This window comes from Bos mutus, chromosome 17 (genome assembly GCF_027580195.1).
Source record: "Bos mutus isolate GX-2022 chromosome 17, NWIPB_WYAK_1.1, whole genome shotgun sequence".
Classification (NCBI taxonomy): Eukaryota; Metazoa; Chordata; class Mammalia; order Artiodactyla; family Bovidae; genus Bos; species Bos mutus.
In genome coordinates this window covers 55,470,372-55,495,973 of record NC_091633.1, presented here as the reverse complement: position 1 = coordinate 55,495,973, position 25,602 = coordinate 55,470,372, and the positions used below count along the sequence as shown (strand labels likewise).

Genomic DNA, 25,602 nt, shown 5'->3' with positions numbered 1-25,602 from the left:
AACATCCACTCTGTTTCACTTGGAGGGGTAGACATAAAGCCGTAAGTAACATTTGCATTCTCCTGACCCATCTCAGGTAAGTGGCATTCTGACTCTGGGCCAGAAAGTTTCATGGCAGATCCACAGGCTCTGGTATATGAGTCAGGTCACAGAAGGTCTTCAGAAAATCTGAGTTCTTTGTTCTCATGAATTCTGTCCAGAACTTACCAGCTCCATTCTCCAGGGAAAATGTTCTGACTTTCCGTCAAACTTGTCCTTACCATTCTCGAAGTACTTTGGGTGTAATGATGCTACGTCATCCCTTTCAGGCCAAAGAGTTTTTGAAAGAGCAGGCCTGGAAGATTCACTTTGCGGAGTACGGGCAAGGGGTCTGCATGTACCGCACAGAAAAGACCCGGGAGCTGGTGCTGAAGGGTGTCCCTGAGAGCATGCGCGGGGAGCTCTGGCTGCTGCTGTCAGGTACGGCGGGGCTGGAGAGGGAGCACCCCTCCAGAGTGTGGGGAGCCCCGGGGCTGCCCTCAGCCTTCCATCGTGCCTCAGGGCTATTTCAAATATGTAACCCCCACCTCAGCCCAGGGGTCTAATCCCTAATCAGTGAAGTACAAATCAATTTACCCTCTCATTACATATGTGTGTGTCTGTACATATGCGTGTGTGCTGAGTCGCTTCAGTCGTGTCTGACTCTTTGCAACCTCATGGACTGCAGCCCGCCAGGCTCCTCTGTCCACGGGATTCTCCAGGCAGGAATACTGGAGTGGGTTGCCACTTCCTACTCCAGGGGATCTTCTGGACCCAGAGATCAAAGCCGAGACTCCTGTATTGGCAGGTGGATTCTTAAAACACTATGCCATCTGGGAAGCCTGTGTATATATATACACATATTTAACCTATAAGAACTTATTTAATTATATAATATGTACATATATATGTGTGTATTTTTATATGTACATATTTGTATATATGTATATGTGTACATACACCTTATACTTGCATAAATTATATTTAACTAGATTTATAGTTAAGTGCTTGTGTCCAGGGTTTGTCTGGCTTTAAGAATCATAACCTGCAGCTATGTCACAGCAGTGGTTCTTGCCCACCTCTGCGTCCTCCCACCCCGCACTGAGGAGCTCCCCTCCACAGCAGTGGCTCCTCACTGCCAGGAACATGCTCCCTGCCCCCTGCAATTCTGAAAATCCCTCTTCATCCTTCCTCCTACTCTTCAGTATGGCTCTTTGTGAGCCCTTCATAATTTAAGTTTTTAAACTTGTTTTGAGAGACAATGCCTCCTTTTCACGTGAAATCATAAGGAAAACCCTGATAAAATGCAAGCAAGGCTGCTTGGTTGGAGAACTGAGACGGCTTCAGCTTCAGCTTGACTTTCTCTGCCCACTTCCCTGTTCTTGTGTGAGCAGCCCCTTTGGGCTGTCTGTGGAAGTTCCTTGGAACACAGTTTCTAGGTTGGAAGCCTCTACCTTTAGGGAGGGTTTTTTGTTTGTGTGTGTGTAGGGAGGTTTGTAGGGAGGTTTTTAAAAAATGCATTATTATTTTTTTTATTGAAGCATAGTTTAACAGTACTGTTAGTTTCAGGCACACAGCATAACCATCCAGTTGTCTTTTTCTGATTATTTTGCCTTACAGGTTATTACAAGACATTGACTATAATGCCCTGTGCTATATACAGTAAATCCTTGCTACTTAACCTGTTGTATGACTAGCAGTTTGTATCTGTTAATCCCATTCTGTAATTTGTCCCTCTCCCATCTTCTTCCCCACTTTGGTAACCATGAGTTTGTTGTCTGTGTCTGTGAGCCTGTTTCTGTTCTGTATCTAAGGTCATTTGTACTCTTGTTTAGGCTTCACGTATAAGTGATATCATAGAGTGTGTGTGTGAGAGAGAGAGAGATAGAGAATCACTCAGTCATGGTCAACTCTCCGCGATCCCATGGACTGTAGCTCAGCAGGCTCCTCCATCCATGGGACTCTCCAGGCAAGAATACTGGAGTGGGTAGCCGTTCGCTTCTCCAGGGGATCATAGCGAACAGGGGAGTTTTTAAGCTGCCGGCTTCCAGTGGAGCAGGAAGAGGGAAGGGGCCGGGATTGAAGTTACAGCCGGGCTGTGGCTGTGACACACAGGTCCTCACAGGAGGAAGGTGAAGGCGCCGGGTCAGGCAGCCAAGGCCGGGGCTCCCACTTTCTGATGCTGGGTCCGTCTGGTGTTTCCCAGGTGCCATCAACGAGAAGGCCACCCACCCTGGCTACTATGAGGACCTCGTGGAGAAGTCCATGGGGAAGTACAACCTCGCCACGGAGGAGATTGAGAGGGACCTGCACCGCTCCCTTCCAGAACACCCCGCTTTCCAAAACGAAATGGGCATTGCGGCTCTGAGGAGAGTCTTGACAGCTTATGCTTTTCGAAATCCTAACATTGGGTATTGCCAGGTGAATGTCACAGATGGGTAAGACTTTAAAAAAAAAAAAAAATGTGTTCTGCCAGCCGGTAAGTAATAAGAAAGGCTTTATGGGGGACTTCCCTGGTGGGTCCAGTGGCTAAGATTCCACACCCCCAGGGGGCCCGGGTTCAATCCCTGGTTAGGGAACTAGATCCTGTATGCTGTCGCTAAGACCCGGTACAGCCAAATAAATAAGTATTTATTTAAAAAGAAGAAAGGCTTTATGGTTAAGAGAGCAATTACTGTACCAGGGTCTCTCGACCTTGGTACTGTTGGCATTGTGGACTGAATAATTCTTTGTGTGGGGCTGTCCTGTGCTTTGGAGAATGTTTAGTGACATTCCTGCTTAATAACATGTTTAATAACGTCTTCTCACGAAATGCCAGTGCTCCCCACTTGTGACAACTAAATGTTTTTGGACCTTGTCAGATGTACTCGGGGAAGCGTGCTCTCCCAGAGCAGAGAAATACTGCACTGAGCAGAGGAGCCAAGGGATAAGAGTGCCCTTTCTGGATCCACCACCATCTGGTGGCCTGGCTGGTCACTCACTGGTCATGAGCATATCTGGGCACCAAGCCTTTAATTCTGCATTCTGGGTTCCCCAGTGCTCCTACCCTTTGCAACTCCTAAGCAATTAATTTCCTTGAGAATGTAGCTCTTATATGCTATGGCTATATTTTAAGGCCCACTAAAATAAATGTGTAATTCAGTATTAAAAAATGTTACCCATATACCAGCCACAATGATTGCTTGTATATGTTAGTATGGATAGCACAATTTGGAAAGCTCTAAGATAGTGTCTTTAGATTGAAAGGCTACATATGTACCCAGAGAGACCTTCTTTGACCATCTAGTTGAAACCTAAAGCAGGCTTACTTCCTCGAAACCTGAATACCGTGCGTGCACACACACACAGACACACACAGACACACAGACACAGACACACACACACACATATCACAGGTCTCCCTGTACATTTTATCTTTTTGATAGCAGTTAATTTAAAATATACCTCCAAATTGATTAATCAACTTTTACATCTCTTTTATCTCTCTGACCCCTGGATTTATGCCCTGTGAGATTTTTCACTGCTGTGCCCCCTCCTTTTCCCCAGTACTTAGTCCAGAGCCTGTTACCAAGTAGAACCTCAAAAGAAACTTACCTTGACTGAATGACAAAGAAACCAGCCATGACCATGATCATGTAGTAGGCAGGTTAATTCTCAAGTGGAATTTTAATGATTTCTATAAAGAAATTTATATTAAAAATTTATATAAAATTGTTTTATTTCTATAAAAATTTAAATGATTTCTATAAAATCTTCTTTAAAGATTTCAATAGACTTGGGAACCTATTGAGTCAGGCTTACAAGGAAGAGCCTATTAGACCAAAATTCCTTTTTTGACATTTATATTGTAGGAATCTGATGAACATTTACCGGTTTCTCCAGGATCAAAAGAAGTACAGGAGGGAGCTGGCTTCTAATATAATAGAGTTCATATTTATCTTTTGATCTTCTCCTTATTAATTAAGAGGACTATTAAAGTAGTTGAGCCTGGAGTGCTTATGAGCTAGCTGATAATATCTTTTAATAAAGTAGGTTACTTTAGAATTAAACCCCTTTTACTTATCACTACCATCCTTATCCAGATAGAAATAATGGGCGAGGACTCCAACTTTGAAAGGTTTCATTGTTCCCTGAAGAGTGCCTCAAGCCATGCGTACTTGGTGATAGAAACAATTACGGAAGATTAAAAGGGAAATATTCACCTCACCGGATTAAGGATTACAAACACTGAGACTAATAGGTTGAAAGCTTTGTCAAATAGGCTTTGGACATAGTTTTTGAATGAGGATCTGTGGTCATGGGGGGCTCAGTCCTTGGTGCATATTGGTGTTCATGGAGCCCTTAACAGTTAACAGGCAAAAAAAAAAAACACACACACACAAAACAACAAACAAAAGCAAAACACTTAGCAGGGTGAAGCTCTAAGGGTTTTTACATTTTTTAAAAGTTGTAAACAAAACAAAACCCAGAAGAATGTGTGTATGTAAAGCCTTTACACGTTTATTATCTGTTCTTTTGTGGAAAAAGTCTGCTGGCTCCTTTGGGACTAACTCAGTCGTTTCTCAGGTTAACAAAGGTGCTCATATGTTAAAATGTGTCTGATGTGTTTTAAATGTATCTGATGACATCTTCTTTCATCCCTTTAGGCCATGAACATTGTCACATCGGTGCTGCTGCTTTATGCCAAAGAGGAGGAAGCTTTCTGGCTGCTGGTGGCTTTGTGTGAACGCATGCTCCCTGATTACTACAACACCAGGGTGGTTGGTACGTGAGGATGCAATTAATTTATAACCCTTATCTCATCAGGAAAATGTTTCTAGAACCAGGAAACCAGCTATAACCCCATTTCCAGTCACTATCAGCCAAAAGAGTGTCAGACAACTCCAGTTTCCCAAAATGGGAATAAGAGGGCTTGGATCAGTATGGACTGTACACAAAGGAGCACCGTGGAGCTTCTCCCCATGGAAAGAATATACGTCTCACTGCTTAGAAAACACTCAATGTGGGTGTCTGTGGCATGTGAGAGCTACACCAGGCACACAGATCACCAGTCCCCAAAGGTTTAATAGTACTTTCATGAAGAGCTTGGAATCTGTGGAAAGCAGAAGGATTCAGAAAAGGAGTGGGCAGAATAGCATATAAAAATATATTCAGAGCTCAGTTTCTAAGGTATTTTTCAGAACTGGTTTCACCAGTTCATCGCTCACCAGTGATGGTGAGCATTTAAATAAATTATTGGTGTCTCTCTGCATAATCCCCTCCAGTGTTAGACATTCATTTTAGCAAGACAAGCTTTTCATTGCTAGTATAGCAAAAGGTGTACTTTATGCTCTCCTCTTATGTTCTGTCTTCATTTCTAAACTTTTGCACAGTAACTTGATTGATTGGAAATACTCTCCAGAAACGTCAGGAAGTTGATCATGAATGTGTACAGCTGAAATGCTTATACTTTGCGGGGGTGGGGGTTGGGGGGAACCAAACAGTTATTTAAAGAAACAATTCCTTTATGGGGACCAAGCATCCAGAAGAGTGGTTTTTTTCTTTAAGAGTTTGCCAAGAAATGAACCTACTTAGATGTATATTTCATGCCTAGCCAAACATCATGTTGCCAGCAAAATAATTGTGTGTCAAGGAAATCTCGTAAGTTGACCTTTTCCACAGCTCTTAGAGGCGTGATGTTATTGCTCTTTTATGATCAAGAAGCAGGGGAGGAAGGCCCCAGAAAGAGAAGATGCAGTCAGAACTCATCTGGTGACTTGGTTGTGCTGATACCTTTGTCTAGTAACGTAGCGATTAGAGTTCTGTCTCAGTAGCAGTTGTCAACTGGATTATTTTCGCCAAGCTAGTGGCTTAGGTTCATTTGTGAGAAGGTGCTGTTGGTTAACACGTGACCTTTTGCATCTGCCCCGCTGCAGGTGCGCTGGTGGACCAGGGTGTCTTCGAGGAGCTGGCCCGGGACTATGTCCCGCAGCTGTATGACTGCATGCAGGACCTGGGCGTGATCTCCACCATCTCCCTGTCCTGGTTCCTCACCCTTTTTCTCAGCGTGATGCCCTTTGAGAGCGCAGTGGTGGTTGTCGACTGTTTCTTCTATGAAGGAATCAAAGTGATATTCCAGTTGGCCCTGGCTGTGCTCGATGCAAACGTAGACAAGCTTTTGAACTGCAAGGACGACGGGGAGGCTATGACCGTTTTGGGAAGGTATTTCTCACCCTGGGCTTTCTTATCTGTACCTTCCATCTGCCTTTCTCCTTGGTTCTGTGAGTCTTATATGCCCTGATGGTTATCATAGGACCCACTTCTCTGTGTGATTGAGGATTTTTTTATTATTATTATTCTTTGTCTTTGGAAGTAAAGACGATTAACTATACTTCAGTTTAAAAATAATAATAAAATTTTAAAAAGAAGTGAAGGGATTTTCATTCACTCTTAAGGAAATTCTAATCTTCTGATATGCAGAGTTTGCAGAAAATAGGTGGACAGCTGTAAACGGAGAATTCTGGATTCGCCTCCCAGTGACTCCGGATTCCTTTCTTCTTCAGGTATTTGGACAGCGTGACCAATAAAGACAGCACGCTGCCCCCCATCCCTCACCTCCACTCCCTGCTCAGTGATGACGTGGAGCCCTATCCTGAGGTTGACATTTTCAGACTCATCAGAACTTCCTATGAGGTAGGTCTGCCTGGGCTCACAACACTCTGCATGCTCAGAGGGCCTCCGCTGGATGTGTGCCACACGCTTCCGTTGCTAACCCAGGATGTCCCTGCTTCCCTCCTGGTTCTGAGAACTGGTTGTCGAAGCAAGCAGCTCCCCACCAGCTGACAGCTTCGAGCTCCAGAGAGGGCCACCGAATGAATGGGCCAAACACCACGGAGCAGTTGCATGACCCGCTCAGGCCTCCGACTCTTGGCTTTGCCCACCTCGTAGGCTGATCAAGCAGCAGCTCGATTTCAGCTCTGGGTGGGTTGAGGAGGGGCTGTTGAAAGCAGGCATGGGGAGGTTGACCCTCCTGTGCTCATGCCAAGTCCTTGGGTCTCCTGGGAAGCAGACGAGCCAGTCCTCTTATGTGGGGGATGCATAGGATACTCTCGCCTCCTGAGAAGAGCCAGACTCCTGGGACTCCTCTCAGATTGCTCGGCCCGGGTTGGGGAAGGTATGTTCCGGTCCACAATTACCCCAGATCTGGTCCTGAATCCACAAAAGAGCCAGTGGCGCTGGGTACCTCATAGCACTCGTGGTTTTTGGCATTCCAGGACTCAGGACCCATAATACTTGTGGTTTGTTCATTTCCTGATCATTAAGGAAGAGTGTGAATGTTTCGCTGAGCACACCAGGCCCTCTCCAGATGTTTTGGGATCATGTACCTGGTGATTGTCAGCATTCCAGCTAGCAGCAGCCTGTATACTGGAGAGATGGTGACCTCTGGCTGAGGTCAGAAAATCTCTCTTAAAGAGAATTAAAAAAAAAAAAAAAATAGGTGCTTTTAAAAAAAATTGGTATGGATCCAGACACCTTTTCAGAAATGTGTGCCCTTAACTCAAAATAGAAGAAAGGCTGATAGTTTATTATTTCAGAAAATTTTTGTTAGCACTCCATACATATTAAAAAGAAAACATTTGGGGTATGTTTTTAGTATCATAAAAGTAACGCATGCTTATTGTAAAATAATGTAGAGACTGAACACATGTGAAAGAAAAACTGTATCCTGTGAGCATCTCACCTTATCTCCCTCCAGTATGTTTTCATATTTGCAATTTATACTTAAGTACAAGTATCTGCTTAAAAGTGCTTTGTAACTTTCCGTTTTTTACTTAAAATACATGATGAACATTCTCTGATATTTAATATATTGTTTGTTTGCAGGTTTTCATAGATTGTTAGTATTCTGCTTTAATGAGATGCCAAGACTTATTTAGCTGGTCCCTTTCGTTGGATATTTACTTAGGTTGCTTCCAAATTTTCAGTACCATATTGGCAAATTTGTATGGTATTATTATGTGTATATAATATGTATGATACTATATATTATATAAAAGTTTCTACACAAATAATACATCTCTGACTTTTTTCTTAGAGTCCATTCTTAGGAATAGATTTCCAGTAGTAGATCAAAAAGTATGAATTATTTCCAAGCTCCTGGCACACCCTGTGCAGTTTCTGTATAGATTTTCCTGATTTAAATTTTCACTAGTAGAGGTTAAGAATGTCTGTTTCACTTCACTGTCTCCAAAACTGGTTATTATCATAATGCATTTTTTAAAAAAATCACTGCCCCAGGACTTTTAACAGTCCTCCATCAGAAATGTTGAAAGATTATTTTTCCAGAAAAAGAGCCCATATGACTGACAGCAATAGTCATTATTATAGCTGTGGGTTGTTTTTCTAAAGGCATCCCCCGAAACCTTTATTGTGAAGAGAATTCTAGACCCAAGTAATAAAGCTTGGTATGTAGAAACTCAGCTTTGTTCTTCACAACAGATAAGCTAAGGTCTTGCTGAAGTCAGCACGTGGCCCGTTTTAATGGGAAGGAGTGGAGATGGAAGCAAGACCAGAGCTGGTGTCCTTTTCCTTCCTGTCTGTCTGGTCCCTGATGGCGCCCCTCAGGCTGCCAAGAGCCCTATCTCAGGACACACCCACAGTTTCCTTCCTCTGCCTGGGAAGACAACCTTGTTTATTTTTACCAATGCCTACATCACCTGCTCTTTCAATGCACAATGGTTTGCTTTTTGTTTTCTCTGCTTAGTGGCACCGCCCTACTAATAAGCCTCCAGTGCCTTCCCAATGCCTTATCTGTGTGCACTTGCCAAGTCGCTTCAGTCATGTCTGAGTCTGTGAAATCGCATGGATTGTAGCCTGCCGGCCTCCTCTGTCCTTGAGATTCTCCTGGCAAGAATACTGGAGTGGGTTGCCATGCCCTCCTCCAGGGGATCTCCCCAACTCAGGGATTGAGCTCACGTCTCTTAGGTCTCCTGCATTGGCAGGAGGGTAATTTACCACTAGTGCCACCTGGGAAATCCCCATTACCTTAATAGGTCATCCTAAAGACAGCACCGCAAAGTCTTGCCTTTCCTTTTTTGTTTTTCCATCTCCTATTAGATTCAGTTCAGTTCAGTTCAGTTCAGTCGCTCAGTCTTGTCCCACTCTTTGCGACCCCATGAACCGCAGCACGCCAGGCCTCCCTGTCTATCATCGACTCCCGGAGTTCACTCAGACTCACGTCCGTCGAGTCAGTGATGCCATCCAGCCATCTCATCCTCTGTCGTTCCCTTCTCCTCCTGCCCCCAATCCCCCCCAGCATCAGTCTTTTCCAGTGAGTCAACTCTTCTCATGAGGTGGCCAAAATACTGGAGTTTCAGCTTTAGCATCATTCCTTCCAAAGAAATCCAAGGGCTAATATCCTTCAGAATGGACTGGTTGGATCTCCTTGCAGTCCAAGGGACTCTCAAGTCTTCTCCAACACCACAGTTCAAAAGCATCAATTCTTCGGCACTCAGCCTTCTTCACAGTCCAACTCTCACATCCATATGTGACCACAGGAAAAACCATAGCCTTGACTAGACGGACCTTTGTTGGCAAAGTAATGTCTCTGCTTTTGAATATACTATCTAGGTTGGTTATAACTTTTCTTCCAAGGAGTAAGCGTCTTTTAATTTCATGGCTGCAGTCACCATCTGCAGTGATTTTGGAGCCCAAAAAAATAAAGTCTGACACTGTTTCCACTGTTTCCCCATCTAGTTCCCATGAAGTGATGGGACCAGATGCCATGATCTTCGTTTTCTGAATGTTGAGCTTTAAGCCAACTTTTTCACTCTCCTCTTTCACTTTCATCAAGAGGCTTTACTTTCTGCCATAAGCGTGGTGTCATCTGCATATCTGAGGTTATTGATATTTCTCCTGGCAATCTTGATTCCAGCTTGCGCTTCTTCCAGTCCAGCATTTCTCATGATGTACTCTGCATATAAGTTAAATAAGCAGAGTGAGAATATACAGCCTTGACGAACTCCTTTTCCTATTTGAAACCAGTCTGTTGTTCCATGTCCAGTTCTAACTGTTGCCTCCTGACCTGCATACAGATTTCTCAAGAGGCAGGTCAGGTGGTCTGGTATTCCCATCTCTTTCAGTGGTCCTCAATTCTGCCTGAGCATTCAAATCCCTTAAAAAAAATTTTTTTTAAGCCAAGCTTTTAAAAATATAAATTCTTAGGCTCCCTTCTAGACCAGTTACCTTTGTATCTTGGTATGACACCTGAGAAGAAATATTTTTCAAAAGTTCCCAGGTGATTCTGGAGCCCGGTGGGGGCTGAGAGTCACTGCCCTAGATGCAGAATGGGGCCACTAGACGCCCAGGTGGATTTTAACCCGGTTATACGACAGACAACAGTGTTCTGAAGCAGGTGACTCCTTGCTTTCTGTGCTTCAGGATAGTTAGCCAGGAAAATAGATAAGTAGGAAGAAAACCGAAAGCACGTTCAGCCTTGAGATCCCAGGATGCTGCAGGTCGATCACCTTTCTCCTGATGAGTAGATGTGATAACTGTCTTCATAAATGCCTCATAGCAGAAATCTCACGCATCGTGAAGTTCTCCCAAGCCCCTCCTGGAAGGAGGGGCAGTTTGAGAGACAATTTTCTTCTGTTTGGGCCCTGTGTGCCATTTTGTTAGACACACAGACATGGTAGATAAAGCCCCAGCCTTCAGGTTTAATCCATAGACTGCGATGAGCCTCCTGGAAGACAGAGAGCACATTAATAGCAGACTTATGGCAGGCATGGGAGCACCTCAGAGTTTCTTCATGTTCAAGATAGCCCACCCAGAGCATTTGAGAAATGTTAAGCAAGGGGATGACAGAGGATGAGGTGGTTGGATGGCATCACCGACTCAATGAACATGAGTTTGGGCAAGCTCCAGGAGTTGGTGATGGACAGGGAAGACTGGCGTGCTGCAGTCCATGGGGTTGCCAAGAGTCGGACATGACTGAGAGACTGAACTGAGCTGCGGTGGGGAAAGGAGGTGGCTGATCAAACACGAGGAGGAGTTTTTGCAGAAGGACAGACAGTTTGAAAGGTCAGATTAATGTGTTGGGCTTATTAATTTTGGTGATAACAGCTGTCACTCATGGAGAACCCGCCTCGTGTGGGACAGGTGCCAGGTGCTTCATCGATAGCCCCACTAGGTCCATGTTCACACATTTTAAGGTTAAAATGTACGTTGAGAGAGGTTGAGTCAGTTCTCCCAAGGCACACAGAAAGTGGCAGAAGCAGGAGGCAAACACAAGCTCCCCAGCATTAAAGCCAGAGCCAAGGGGTGTGTCTGGATAGAATGTGGATGGACTTGTAGGTGTACATATGGACATGAGGTCAGTGGGGCCAGTAGAGGCTGGTTAGTGGGAAGTCTTGAAACCACTAATTGATTTGCAAGGCACCCAACAGCCACTGGAAAGAGAGAGGATCTACTCAGCCATTGTTTGTCTGCTCTTTTCAGAATTTCATTCTGTCAGAGCCCCTCCAAAAAGGCGAAGGGGCAGGGGAGAGGAGATCATGGCCCAGTCCTCCTCATAACCCATTTTCCTTTAGCAATCCTCTGGAAATAGCTAGGCAGGAACTTGGGAGTTTATGGTTTCCTTTTAGGTTGGGACTGTTTGCTCCCAATGGAAGGGCCATTATATGTATTCCATTGTGTCTGATTATGGCCAGTCCCTGGACCTGCCTGGCAAACTGCAAGGTCCATTTCTAGTTAAGGAACAGATATTAATTAAATATAAAATATAGAGGGCTCTTTGAAGGTCAGGCTTAGGGGAAGTAACTCTTTTTGTTGTTTAGTCACTAAATTATGTCCGACCCCGTAGACTGTAGCCCGCCAGGCCCCTCTGTCCATGGGATTTTCCAAGCAAGGATACTGGAGTGGGTTGCCCTTTCCTTCTCCAAGGGGGATCTTCCTAACCCAAGGATAGAACCTGTGCCTCCTGCACCGGCAGGTGGATTTTTTACCACTAAGCCACCTGAGAAACCCAACTTGTTTTTTAGCAATTTGTAGAGATCACCAAGCCAATGTTTACTGTGAGTTACTGTTACCAGTACTTTATATTAATGTATCTTTATCTCTAAGGGCAATCTACAAGGACAGTTTTGGGGTCTCCTTGTGCAGAGGAAGAAACTATGATTCAGAAGACTTGACTGAATTGCCCAAAGTCACACAGATAATTAGTAAAAGAAAATGAATTTGAATCAAATTTTGTCTAGCTCCAAAATTTACGTTCTCTTCTACCCAAAGACAAAGAAGAACCTATCTGGAACCCTTTTCTAGAATGCTGGAAAAGTAGGTGGTGGAGTTATAAAACCGATGACTGAACCTTAAATTGCAGTGCAGCCCCTGTGGGACTCTGGGTAGCTCAAAGAACCTCTCTGAACCTCAGTTTTCTCATCTGAGACATGGAAGTAAGAGTACTAACTCACAAGGTTACTGTAAGGATGACCAATGACATGTCATCGTTAATGTCCCTGCCAGTTGCAGTGCAAGAATAGTTTCCTTCTGTCTCATAGGTAATGTCTCTTGGTTGATCAAAAGCACACTGTGTCCTGGTTTGAGGTAAACCCACCCCTCCATCCTCAGCGTGAGCTCTGTAGAGGATGCTTTCCATTCTTCTGTGAGGATCAAAACAGTTACCTTTCTTGGGAGTTTTAATCCCACCTGAGGATTTAACCCAGAGTGAATTAAGTATGACATTTTTCATCACTAGTGGCAGCTCCTACTAACAACTTGTGAATTCTGACTTCTAAGTGGCGGTCATTGCCATATCTTTCTTTAGAGTGGAGAGGATTCTGACTTGGTCTGGAGAAGACACTTCTCTGGAGATGGGAAAATTCATCCATAAACCCTGCATTTGTAGATCAAGACCGTCCAATCATATTAAGTGATGAAAGTTCTAAGTAACTGGTCTAAGTTCTAAGATGTCAGTATACTCTTAACTATAGGGAAGGAACACCTGAGTCGAAAGGCAATTCTCATTCAAAACAGGAAAAACATATTGAATAGATAGAAATAGAAAGTATTACAAGGGTAGGGTTTTTCACTGTTGACTCCAATTTGGGGAAATTATCAATTATATGGTTCAGAGTCCACCATGTGGAACAACCTGTAGAGAGATGCCATTTCTGGTGTTGTCAGATAAGATACAGAAAAGACTGACATTGCGTGGGACATACTGAAATGATCACTCTTGTTTATCTGAGTTAAAGGTTTAACTGGACATCCTGTATCTCCTGTATTTTATTCACTGAATCTGGCAACTCAAGACCTTATTGAACACTGACTGTTCTCTGCAGCAAGTCAGGGAGATGAACCCCTGGCGATTCTTCCAAGGGTACAGATTCTAGAATCAGACAGCCTGTGTTCAAACTGGGCTTTACCACCACAGCTCCGTGAACTTGGGCAAGTTGATGATTTTTGTTAAGCTTCTGTTCCCTCGTCTCTGAAATGGAGCTAGGAAGAGCATTTACTTCCTGAAATTATCCCCAGGATTCAGTGCGTCCAGTAAATACCTGTTGAGCACTTGCTGAGAATCAGTATCTGTCCTCCATTCTGGAGGACACAGTCTGTGCCCTCATAGTGAGGGATGAGAGGCAGGCCATGGCAGAGTCAAGTAAGAAAGAACGCAGGTTAAAAGGGTGGGCACGTGCTGTTTCTCTTGGGTTTGTGTGTCTGTGAAGTGACATCTAGCAGAGACACAAATGACCTGGGGGAGCCAGCAAGTTGTGTCCGAAGGAAACGATTTCCAGGCAGAGAAGGGGCTGCTGCACAGGCCCTGGCTGGCAGTGGAACTGCCATAATTACTGCTCCTCGAAAAGAGGAGCAATAAGAGGCCACTGTGTCTGCGGCGGTGAGAAAAGGGTGTTGGCAGCTGACCAGAGAGGTAGCTGAGGGAGGGGGAGGGGTATAGGGCTTGGAATCATTGGTGAGACCTGGAATTTGACTCCAAGTGAGCTGTGAGAATTCTGGAGTTGTGAGCAAGGGAGTAGTGTCAAGGCTCAGGTTTTAGAAGGACCACTTCTAAAACCACATCCCAGATGGCTTAGTGGTTAAAAAAAAAAAAATCTCCCTGCCAATGCAGCTGATGTGCATTCAACCCTGGGTTAGGAAGATCCCTGGTGGAGGAAATGGCAACCCACTCCAGTATTCTTGCCTGGAGAATCCCACGGACAGAGGAGCCTGGTGGGCTACCATCTATGGGGCCACAGGAGTTGGACACACACACACACACACACACTTGCCATCTGCCTCTGCAAGGATTAAATTGTGAGCTGCTGCAGCTGCTGACCTTCAACACTTGAAAGGAGTTCAGGGTGGAGGGCAGAAATGAGGTACTCTGTGCTCTGGGAAACTGGCAAAACAGGTCAGATATTTTCAGGAGCTGATTTTAGGAGCCAAATTCATGCATCTCATATCTAGAAAAGCACTAAATTCCATCACGGTGATGTCTGCTCCACATGACTTTATCACCTTTGTGAGACTAGCAGAAACTTTCTGCAAAAAAATATATGCTTGATTGTATGTACTCCCCTGTCACTGAAATGAAATATACTGACCTTCCCCCTACCTCTTAGGAGCAGTTTCTCAGCGCTATCTGAAATGTTGTCTCCCAGGCTATAGCCCTCATTTTGTACCCAGTGAAACTTAACTCTCAACCGTCACACTGTGGTTTTTTTTTTAAGCCTCTGGGAGAGACAACAGTGGTTTGGACCAGGGTGTGAACAATAGAGATCGCAAACAGTGAGGGGAGTCCCTAGGATGTGGTGTGTAGAGGTCTAAAGACTGAGCCCTGGAGCTCCCCAGGGATTCAAGATAGAGACGATGTGACAGAAAAAGAGTAGCCGGTAAGGCATAAATAGAACCAGGAGAAAGGAATTAAATGGAATTTAAACAAAACATGCAGTTTATGCCGAGCACTTAATCAGTTTGTAAGTTTTAGCTCTTGTGTTTGTTGGAACACAAGTTTGGCTGTTGTAACCATAGACCCCAGAATAGAGTTAAGACAGAAATTCGATTTTCTCTTGCTTTGAGTTTACTTATGGAGTTCAGGACTGGTGTGGAGCTCAGTGGCATCAGGGGCCCAGTTCTTTTCAGTTCAGTCGCTCAGCCATGTCCGACTCTTTGCGACCCCATGAATCGCAGCACGCCAGGCCTTCCCGTCCATCACCAACTCCCAGAGTTCACTCAGACTCAGGTCCTTCGAGTCAGTGATGCCATCCAGCCATCTCATCCTCTGTCGTCCCCTTCTCCTCCTGCCCCCAATCCCTCCCAGCATCAGAGGCTTTTCCAATGAGTCAGCTCTTCGAATGAGGTGGCCAAAGTACTGGAGTTTCAGCTTTAGCATCATTCCTTCCAAAGAAATCCCAGGGCTGATCTTCAGAATGGACTGGTTGGATCTCCTTGCAGTCCAAGGGACTCTCAAGAGTGTTCTCCAACACCACACTTCAAAAGCATCAGTTCTTCGGTGCTCAGCCTTCTTCACAGTCCAACTCTCACATCCATATATGACTACTGGAAAAACCATAGCCTTGACTAGACGGACCTTTGTTGGCAAAGTAATGTCTCTGCTTTTGAATATGCTATCTAGGATGGTCATAACTTTTCTTCCAAGGAGTAACCGTCTTTTAATTTCATGGCTGCAGTCACCATCTGCAGTGATTTTGGAGCCCCAAAAAATAAAGTCTGACACTGTTTCCATTGTTTCCCCATCTAGTTCCCATGAAGTGATGGGACCAGATGCCATGATCTTCGTTTTCTGAATGTTGAGTTTTAAGCCAACTTTTTCATTCTCCACTTTCACTTTCATCAAAAGGCTTTTTAGTTCCTCTTCACTTTCTGCCATAAGGGTGGTGTCATCTGCATATATGAGGTGATTGATATTTCTCCCGGCAATCTTGATTCCAGCTTGTGTTTCTTCCAGTCCAGCATTTCTCATGATGTACTCTGCAGATAAGTTAAATAAACAGGGTGACAATATACAGCCTTGACGTACTCCTTTTCCTATTTGAAACCAGTCTGTTGTTCCATGTCCAGTTCTAACTGTTGCTTCCTGACCTGCATACAGATTTCTCAAGAGGCAGGTCAGGTGGTCTGGTATTCCCATCTCTTTCAGAATTTTCCACAGTTTATTGTGCTCCACACAGTCAAAGGCTTTGGCATAGTCAATAAAGCAGAAATAGATGTTTTTCTGGAACTCTCTTGCTTTTTCAATGATCCAGTGGATGTTGACAATTTGATCTCTGTTCCTCTGCCTTTTCTAAAACCAGCTTGAACATCTGGAAGTTCATGGTTCACGTATTGCTGAAGCCTGGCTTGGAGAATTTTGAGCATTACTTTACTAGCATGTGAGATGAGTGCAATTGTGCGGTAGTTTGAGCATTTTGGCATTGCCTTTCTTTGGGATTGGAATTAAAACTGACCTTTTCCAGTCCTGTGGCCACTGCTGAGTTTTCCAAATTTGCTGGCATATTGAGTGCAGCAGTTTCACAGCATCATCTTTCAGGATTTGGAATAGCTCAACTGGAATTCCATCACCTCCACTAGCTTTGTTCGTAGTGATGCTTTCTAAGGCCCACTTGACTTCACATTCCAGGATGTCTGGCTCTAGGTCAGTGATCACACCATCATGATTATCTGGGTCGTGAAGCTCTTTTTTGTACAGTTCTTCTGTGTATTCTTGCCACCTCTTCTTAATATCTTCTGCTTCTGTTAGGTCCATACCATTTCTGTCCTTTATCGAGCCCATCTTTGCATGGAATGTTCCCTTGGTATCTCTAATTTTCTTGAAGAGATCTGTATTCTTTCCCATTCTGTTGTTTTCCTCTATTTCTTTGCATTGATTGCTGAAGAAGGTTTTCTTATCTCTCCTTCCTATTCTTTGGAACTCTGCATTCAGATGCTTATATCTTTTCTTTTCTCCTTTGCTTTTCACTTCTCTTCTTTTCACAGCTATTTGTAAGACCTCCCCAGACAGCCATTTTGCTTTTTTGCATTTCTTTTCCATGGGGATGGTCTTGATCCCTGTCTCCTGTACAATGTCACGAACCTCATTCCATAGTTCATCAGGCACTCTATCTATCAGATCTAGGCCCTTAAATCTATTTGTCACTTCCACTGTATAATCATAAGGGATTTGATTTAGGTCATACCTAAATGGTCTAGTGGTTTTCTGTACTTTCTTCAATTTCAGTCTGAATTTGGCAATGAGGAGTTCATGATCTGAGCCACAGTCAGCTCCTGGTTTTGTTTTTGTTGACTGTATAGAGCTTCTCCATCTTTGGCTGCAAAGAATATAATCAATCTGATTTCCTTGTTGACCATCTGGTGATGTCCATGTGTAGAGTCTTCTCTTATGTTGTTGGAAGAGGGTGTTTGCTATGACCAGTGCATTTTCTTGGCAAAACTCTATTAGTCTTTGCCCTGCTTCATTCCATATTCCAAGGCCAAATTTGCCTGTTACTCCAGGTGTTTCTTGACTTCCTACTTTTGCATTCCAGTCCCCTATAATGAAAAGGACATCTTTTTTGGGTGTTAGTTCTAAAAGGTCTTATAGGTCTTCATAGAACCGATCAACTTCAGCTTCTTCAGTGTTACTGGTTGGGGCATAGACTTGGATTACTGGGTATCAGGGGCCCAGGCTCTTTCTAATCCACTCTTTTTTTTAATTTATTTTTTAATTGAAGGATAATCGCTTTACAGAATTGTGTTGGTTTCTGCCAAATATCAACATGAATCAGCCTTAGGTGTACATATGTACCCTCCCTCTTGAACCTCCTTCCCACCTCCCTCCCCTTCTAATCCACTCTTGAGGAAAGAGGAAGGAGATAGGATGGGTGTTTCTCTTTCCTTTAATGGGCACTCAAGAGCTTACTCACTGGAAAAGACCTGATGCTGGGAAAGATTGAGGGCAGAAGGAGAAGCGGGGGGACAGAGGATGAGGTGGTTGGATGGCATTATCAACTCAATGAGCAAACTCCAGGAGATAGTGAAGGACAGGGAAATCTAGAGCGCTGCAATCCGTGGGGTCACAAAGAGTCGGACACTACCGAGTAACTGAACAACGTCACTTCTACTCACATCCTGTTGGCCAGAATCTAGTCACCCAGCACGAGAAGCTGCAGGGGACGCTGGGAAATGTATTCTTTTGCTGAGCATCTGGGTGCTCGGCTGAAATTTTGAATTCTGTACATGCAGGGAGAACAGACATATGGGTATTGATGAGCCAACTTCCAGTCTGTGTGACAAGCATGATTTCAAAAGTCAGTGCTCTCTGTATATGCCAATAGTATTCTTAAACTCAGAGGGAATTTCTCAGGTCCCTGATTGTCACTTACTTTTCAGATGCTTCATCTTTTTCTGTTGTAAAATGTTACACCATAACTTCCAGAAACAAAACAAATCCTCCAAAACCACTTTTATTTTGAAATCATTATAGATTTATAAGAGGTAGCAAAGGAATGTAGAGGGAAGTCATATGCATTTCCTCTCCAAGACTTCTCCCCAGTGCTAACACCCCAAACATTCAGGCAATGTTAGGCTTCTTGGGTTGCGAAAGGTGGCTAGTACTGGGTGTCTGCCATCGAGAGACAAATGCTATTGAACTAGAGATCAGAACAGGAAGCCACACTCCCAACATTTCCTACAACCTCCCTGTTGAGTAGTTAGCCTTATTTCATCCATAAAGGGTCTCTATAGCCTTACTTAACCCTTTCCTTTCTTATGAACTGGGCTTCCCTGGTGATTCAGATGGTAAAGAATCTGCCTGCAATGCAGGAGACACAGGTTCAATCTGTGGGTCAGGAAAATCCCCTGGAGAAGGGAATGGCTAGCCACTCCAGTATTCTTGTGTGGAGAATTCCATGGACAGGAGCTGGCGGGCTATAGTCCATGAGGTCACAACGAGTCAAACACAACTGAGCAACACTTTTTTTTCCATATGAACTTTTGATTTGAGAAAGACTGATTTGGCTCTGAGATTTACTTCAATGTTAAGAAGCATGAGAATTTTCTGTTATTTATTTAAGATTGTTAAATGGCTTCAAAATAAACAAAGGACATAGAGTAAATGATGGTATAGTCTAAGAGCCCTGTTATTTGGCAAGAAATTTCTCATGGTGTCAGGATTTGTCTCCATCGGTCCTGCAGACATGACACCAAGGACTTCAGCAGATTTCTCAGAAATACCAGTATTGGTTTTTTTCCAGAAATTTGGAACTATCCGGGCGGATTTGATTGAGCAGATGAGATTTAAACAGAGACTAAAGGTGATCCAGACACTGGAAGATACTACAAAACGGAATGTGGTGAGTCTTTTGAGAAATGGCATGTGGCCTTCTGTTCCCATCCTTCCTTGTATTCCCACTGACTCCAATTCCTGCTTGACAGACTAAGCGGATTGAAAAGAAAACAATCAGGAAGTTTCCCATTATGATGTTTTTGAGTTTGTGAAAGTCATTGTGTTATTCTTTTTATATAAGGTACGAACCATTGTGACCGAAACTTCCTTTACCATTGATGAACTAGAAGAACTTTATGCTCTTTTCAAGGTGAGTTTCAAAGAAAATTCATGTACATTCAAGGGAGTGAAAGAGTTCACTTTTTTTTTTTTCCTAATTTTTGGCTGCACTGGGTCTTCATCGCTTTGTGGGCTTTGCTTTAGTTGCGGGGGGTGGGGCCGCTCTCTAGTTGCGGCGTATGGGCTTTCTTTGCGTCGGCCTCTCTTATGAAGCAAAAAGCTCTAGGGCACTTGGACTTCAGTATGTGCGGCTCCCAGGCCCTAGAGCACAGGCCCAATAGTTGTGGTCTACAGGCTTAGCTTCTCCAAGACATGTGGGATCTTCCCGGACCAGGGACTGAACCCATGTCTCCTGCATCAGCAGGTGAATTCGTTACCACTGAGCCACCAGGGAAGCCCAGGAGTTCACTTAAATAATTCAGCTAGTTCCTAGATTTTTCTGTTAAATTGTGAAGGGATAGCATGAGTGTCAACAGGCATACATAGGAAGATGGAGTAAAGAGTATAAAAATAGAGTACTTAGATTGGAAAATAAAGATATAATTCATTTAAGTTGGTGTTTTAGCCTTCTTCCTCCCCATGTAGTATTTTCACTGTTTCCTTGGACTTAAGCAAATAGGGTGTTACTTTATAATACTCATTGGAATGATGGCAATCAAGTTTAAATTCTCTCTGAAACTACTGTAAATTTTAATTTCCTCTATTAATCTATATTCAAGCACCCTTAAAAGGAGATACATAGCCGGAATAAGAATAAAGCTGCTTGAATGTCTAAGGGAAAGCCTAGTTGTTTAAATTTCTATGATTTTGTATTTCTAAGTCAGCCCACACCAATCTTGATCATCAATAAGGAAATAGTATCATTAAATGAGGCAATGTAGAATTGTTTTTCTTCTAGGAAAAAAAAAGCATTTTTGTTTTAACTATCATTACCAACATCATAGATAAAAATGTGATAATTGCCAGGAAAAATTTTTAAAGGATGCCTTTTAAGCAGGTACCAATTTTATCACAATCTCTAATTGGCTAGTTTTTTGTTTGTTATAGAGCCTTTTATTTCCAGAACTAAAGATAATTGAGGATGGCAAAGATAGTATAGAAACGAACAGAAGAGGGCAGACATAAAGATCTGAGTTGGACACTAGTAGATCTTAGGATCAAATAGAGAATGTGAGAGCTGGGAATATTTCTGCTAATATTCCTACTTAACCTGTTAGCTACTGGAGGCACCACCGTTTTATTTCTGTTTCTCTAGTATCTAGTTTCGTGTCCCTGCCTAATAGGTGTTCCAAACATGTGTGTTGAATACATAGGTGATTCAGTGATCCGTTTTCAGTCTAGTTCAATTTTGCCTGCTTCGGAGGCAGGCACAGAGAGGTTGATGGCTTTGTGCAGTCCAGCAGCTTGGGCAACAGCGCCCCCAGCAGGCTGCGTTCAGCATGTAACGGTGCAGCCTTAAGCGTGTGCCATCTGATTCATGCTTTATTCAGGTATGTAAAGCACTGTGCCTAATTGCTCCATGTTATGGTTTTCCATAAGGAGAGAAGAGTCCCTCTTCATTTCATAGAGGGAAAAATACAATGATCCAACTTGGATTGAAAGAAAAAAATACAATGATCCAACTGAGATCAGATTTTAAAAGGATACTGAGGACTGGAAGAAATCTGCTTCACAGAGTCGGGGTGGGGGACGGGTAGGGCCAGGATTTAGGGCAACTACACAGAAGTGGGGAGTGGCAGCTGGAGGCAATGGGGAGGGCTATGACATTCAAAGGAGGAGGCTGACGTGGGGCACACCAGAAGAGCAAGACCAGGGCGGGCTGTGCAGAAGCCCAAGCTCCTGAGATCACTGAAGCTGTATCTTCTTCAGTGCCCCTGCCCTCTGCGGCCTGAGCACCTCCAGGTTCCAGGTGTGTCGTTTGTACACCAAGGATATTGCCTGAAGAAAGCTCTCCTTACATTCCAAAACCCTGCCCTCAGGTGTGTTGACAAACAGGAGTTCCCCAAGTCTTCTGAGTGCCGAAGAGAGAACCTGATGTCCTCGGTTGGTGTCAGGGATGGGAAGGATTCTCGGGTACTCAGTTCGGTTCAGCTACTCAGATGTGTCCAACTCTTTGCAATCCCATGGACTGCAGGATGCCAGGCTTCCCTGTCCTTCACTATCTCCCGAAGTTTGCTCAAACTCATGTCCACTGAGTTGGTGGTGCCAACCCAAGACAAAGACTTCAGAAAAGGACTCTTTCTTGAGTTTTTTGAAGACTTTTCATTGGCTTCAGTTCACCTGAACAAACATTTATTGAGGAATTGCCGTGTCAGACACACTGCCAGACTCTTCAGTCTTTTATAAAGTCAATTTCTGGGGGATTTCCTTCAGATACAAAGGAAAGCGACATTTGTTTCCCAGTTTTCTCCCTGGGCTTTGGGCTAAACTTGATAGAAAAAGGTGAAAGAGTGCCACCCTGAGGCAGATTTGGGAGAAAATGTGATTCACGGCCCCTGGGCCTTATTTGAACTCTTTCTAAATTAGTCCTTTTTCAGTCTTGGGTCCGTAGTGCCCAGGTGATGGAGTAGGGGGTCTCATCAAAGGAGAGGGACATGGTCTCTTTGACTTGTTTCCTGATGGCTGTGAGCACCATGAATGTGCCTGCTCCACACCCGGGGCCGGTTCCAGAGGAACATGGGTGCTTCAGTTAGGAGGCAGTGCTTTGGATAACTTTTATCCACTGATGGAGCTCCGGTAAAAGGGGACCCTTCCTGTGGGGCCATATCACTAACTCGTTCCCACCCACGGGGCTGCTGGGCGTCACGTCGGAGTACAGCTCCACCCAGAGCACCCCTCGAACCTCAGCCTCTGCCTCCCTCCCCCAACCCCACCGCCATCACCATGCTCCTCCACTCCACCCCACCCAGCCCCCCACCATCCAGCAGCACGTGAGTGCAGCCCCCAAGCCTAGTGGGCCTGACACACTGCCTTTATTCTCCCGAAGCTGCCCTGAGAAACCTCGCCTTCCTCCTTTCTTGCCTGCTCCCACTCCTCTCTCTGCTGGATTATTAGCTACAATTCCCAGTAAACAGGACAAAGACACTGGTCTTCTTTGCTCTTTTCTAAGTAAGAACAACACTGAAGTACTGCACTCTCACCACTGACTCCCTCTCAGAACCCCTAGGCAAGGGGGAACGATCTGGCGTGAGAGTGCTTTTTGCTACTGCAATGTTTATACATGTGTATAATGAAATAGTACAGCAGGAAATAAAGTAAAAATAAAGTCTCCCTTTGGATGCCCCTCTGTCTCCCCAGCCTACCATTCATCACTAACTGTAAACCTCTACCTAGGGGGACCGGAGGCTTCTTACTGGCCTTTCTGTTAGATGCTTCGTCTTTGCGGTCTTCCTAGAATGGGCATGTGTTTCTGCCAGAATCAATATGACCTCCTGAATAAAAAGGCTGCCTTGTTTCCAAGGACAGAAACAGGAAGCCTTTAGCTGGATCTCTGTCCTCCTCCACCCTAGTGGTTCCTGCTCATAATTTTCCTGGCGCTATTTTCAGATGCACAAAACAGGAGGGACTGCATACTTGTCGCCTCAGTACTGGATGACTAGGATAATCTTTGGGCTTCCCAGGTGGTGCTAGTGGTAAAGAACCAGCTTGCTAATGCAGCAGATGAAAGAGACACGGGTTCGATCCTTGTATTGGGAAGATTCCCCGGAGGAGGGCGTGGCAACCCACTGCAGTATTCTTGCCTGGAGAATTCCATGCACAGAGGAGCCCGGCGGGCTATGGTCTATAGGGTCGCAAAGAGTCTGACATGACTGAAGCGACTTAGCACATATGCAGGGTAATCTTGGTGAACTTGATGACCAGAAGGCAGAGGTTTACAGGACACTAAACTAGAAGTTTGGAAACCCAGAATCACATTATGATTCTGCTTTGACTATGATTCTGGTTAGCTGACTCGTGGAAGCCACTTACCCTCTGGGCTGTATACCATCCTCACAGGGGACAGGAGGTGATCAGACTGCCTGAATTACAGATCCTCTTCAGGTTAACACTCAATGTATTTCTTTTAAAACAGAGTATTTGTCTTTATGGTATTTATTTTAAAACAGAATATTTGTTTGTCTTTATGGGAGTTACTCCTTAAAATGCTTGTGAGTGTGGGAGTAGCGGGGGCAGAAAATGGTGAAGGGGAAGTTCTTTCTTTCTTCACCTACTCCAGTAATTGAAACGGGTTTTTCGTACCAGATATAAACACAGAGATGGTTGCCACGGAATTGGTGGGAGGTGGTCAGGTGGAGATAAATGTAAAAGAGAAGCCGAGGGTGCCCTGGGTCCAGACCACTGCCCCAGGAGATGCAGACCTAAAGTTTTTTCCCAGATTTGAGGAAGGCCTTTCTTGCCTGTATTTGCTGTGAGATGCAGCCTGCGATGTCATTCTGTCCTTCAATTCTGCAGGCGGAACACCTAACCAGCTGCTACTGGGGCGGGAACAGCAATGCGCTGGACCGGCATGACCCCAGCCTGCCTTACCTCGAGCAGTATCGCATCGACTTGGAGCAGTTCAAGGGCATGTTTGCTCTGCTCTTTCCCTGGGCCTGTGGAACTCACTCTGACGTGCTGGCCTCCCGCTTATTCCAGTTATTAGATGAGAATGGAGACTCTCTGATCAACTTCCGAGAGTTTGTCTCGGGGCTGAGTAAGGACATGATTGCATGAGTTTGGGGGTCGGGGTGGGGAAATCGGGGGAGATGGGGGAGCACCATAATCCTCCTTGCTGCCCTCAGGACCTTGCTTTCCTCGGAACACAGGGCTTACAGGACAGAGGAGCACGTTTTAAGGTCTGCAAGCTGATTGTAAATTTGTTTTTAGTTAATGGATATATCATATGATTAAATCATTACCTTCTACATTAGTTAGTCTCTCAGTCGTGTCCAGCTCTTTTGTTACCCCATGGACTGTAGCCCGCAGGTTCCTCTGTCCAAAGCATTTCCCAGGCAAGAATACTGGAGCGGGTTGTCATGCCCTTCTTCAGGGGATCTTCCCAATCCAGGGATCAAACCTGGGTCTCCCACCTGGCTGGTGAATTCTTTACCATCTGAGCCACCAGCCCACAGATAGTCTTCAGCACTAGTTAATATACTTTATCACGGAATTTGCAAGAATACCACCTTAAACCCTAAATTCACAGACCACAATAACTTTATGAGGGAAGAAGAAATGTTTGGATATGGATAGCTTTTACTTGTCCCAACATATATTTATACTACATATGATATATTTCATAAAATTTTATGAAACATTTCATAATTTAATAAAAGACTAAAAAAAGTGAACAGCTCTGCAGTCTAGTGGAAGTCTTTTCTCTCCATTTTGTGGGGAGGAAATGTGTCCATTCCTGAGAATGCACACCCACACCCGACAAGCATCACAGGTTTCTGCCTGTCAGCCTCGCTTTCTGACCTGTTTACTGCCCTATATTCCACTGGGCTTGTTGCATTAATATTTGAGCAGAAAAGCTATGTGGTGGTCGAGCTTCACCTGACATGAGGTTATGGATGTAGCAGGCATTATGTCGGGCTGCCAGAATTAAATAGGAAAAAAATTTTAATTCTAATTGTGCTACACTCTGTGGCCTGGTCCATGCACTTGAAAGTGACATGTGCCCAAGGAAAGATGAAGGCATCAGGTATTGAGCCAACAATGATTCCAGAAAGCACCCTAAATCATAAAGAATAATGGCTTGGAAGGCTTAAAGGCCAGAGGAAACTGATGGTTGTTAAAAAAACAAAGGGGAGTAGGTGAGGCAGCCTTAGATAAGTAAAAACTATTTGTAGAAAGCACTCAGACACATCATTCAAAAGGGCTGCATGGAGGAAACTAGCCTTTATTAAGCGTAGGCACCATTGTGATGCTTTAGAACTTGTACATTATCACTGAATCCAAACAGACCTTTGAGATAATAATAATATTGATCTGTACTTCCCCGGTGGCTCAGTGGTAAAGAATCTGCCTGCCAATGCAGGGGACACAGGAGACATGGGTTTGATCCC

At 44.3% G+C, this 25,602-nt stretch overlaps 1 protein-coding gene across 2 annotated transcripts in view; it reads left to right on the top strand.

Annotated features, from left to right (window-relative positions):
- TBC1D9 (TBC1 domain family member 9) overlaps window positions 1–25,602 on the top strand; it is a 129,599-nt gene that overhangs the window by 90,991 nt on the left and 13,006 nt on the right. For both annotated transcript variants that reach the window (XM_070386568.1, XM_070386569.1), the window contains exons 9-16: window positions 309–459; window positions 2,225–2,439; window positions 4,665–4,782; window positions 5,934–6,219; window positions 6,561–6,690; window positions 19,245–19,343; window positions 19,518–19,586; window positions 24,008–24,248. In XM_070386568.1, coding sequence (XP_070242669.1) covers window positions 309–459; window positions 2,225–2,439; window positions 4,665–4,782; window positions 5,934–6,219; window positions 6,561–6,690; window positions 19,245–19,343; window positions 19,518–19,586; window positions 24,008–24,248 — 1,309 coding nt within the window. The remainder of the gene's footprint in view (window positions 1–308; window positions 460–2,224; window positions 2,440–4,664; window positions 4,783–5,933; window positions 6,220–6,560; window positions 6,691–19,244; window positions 19,344–19,517; window positions 19,587–24,007; window positions 24,249–25,602) is intronic.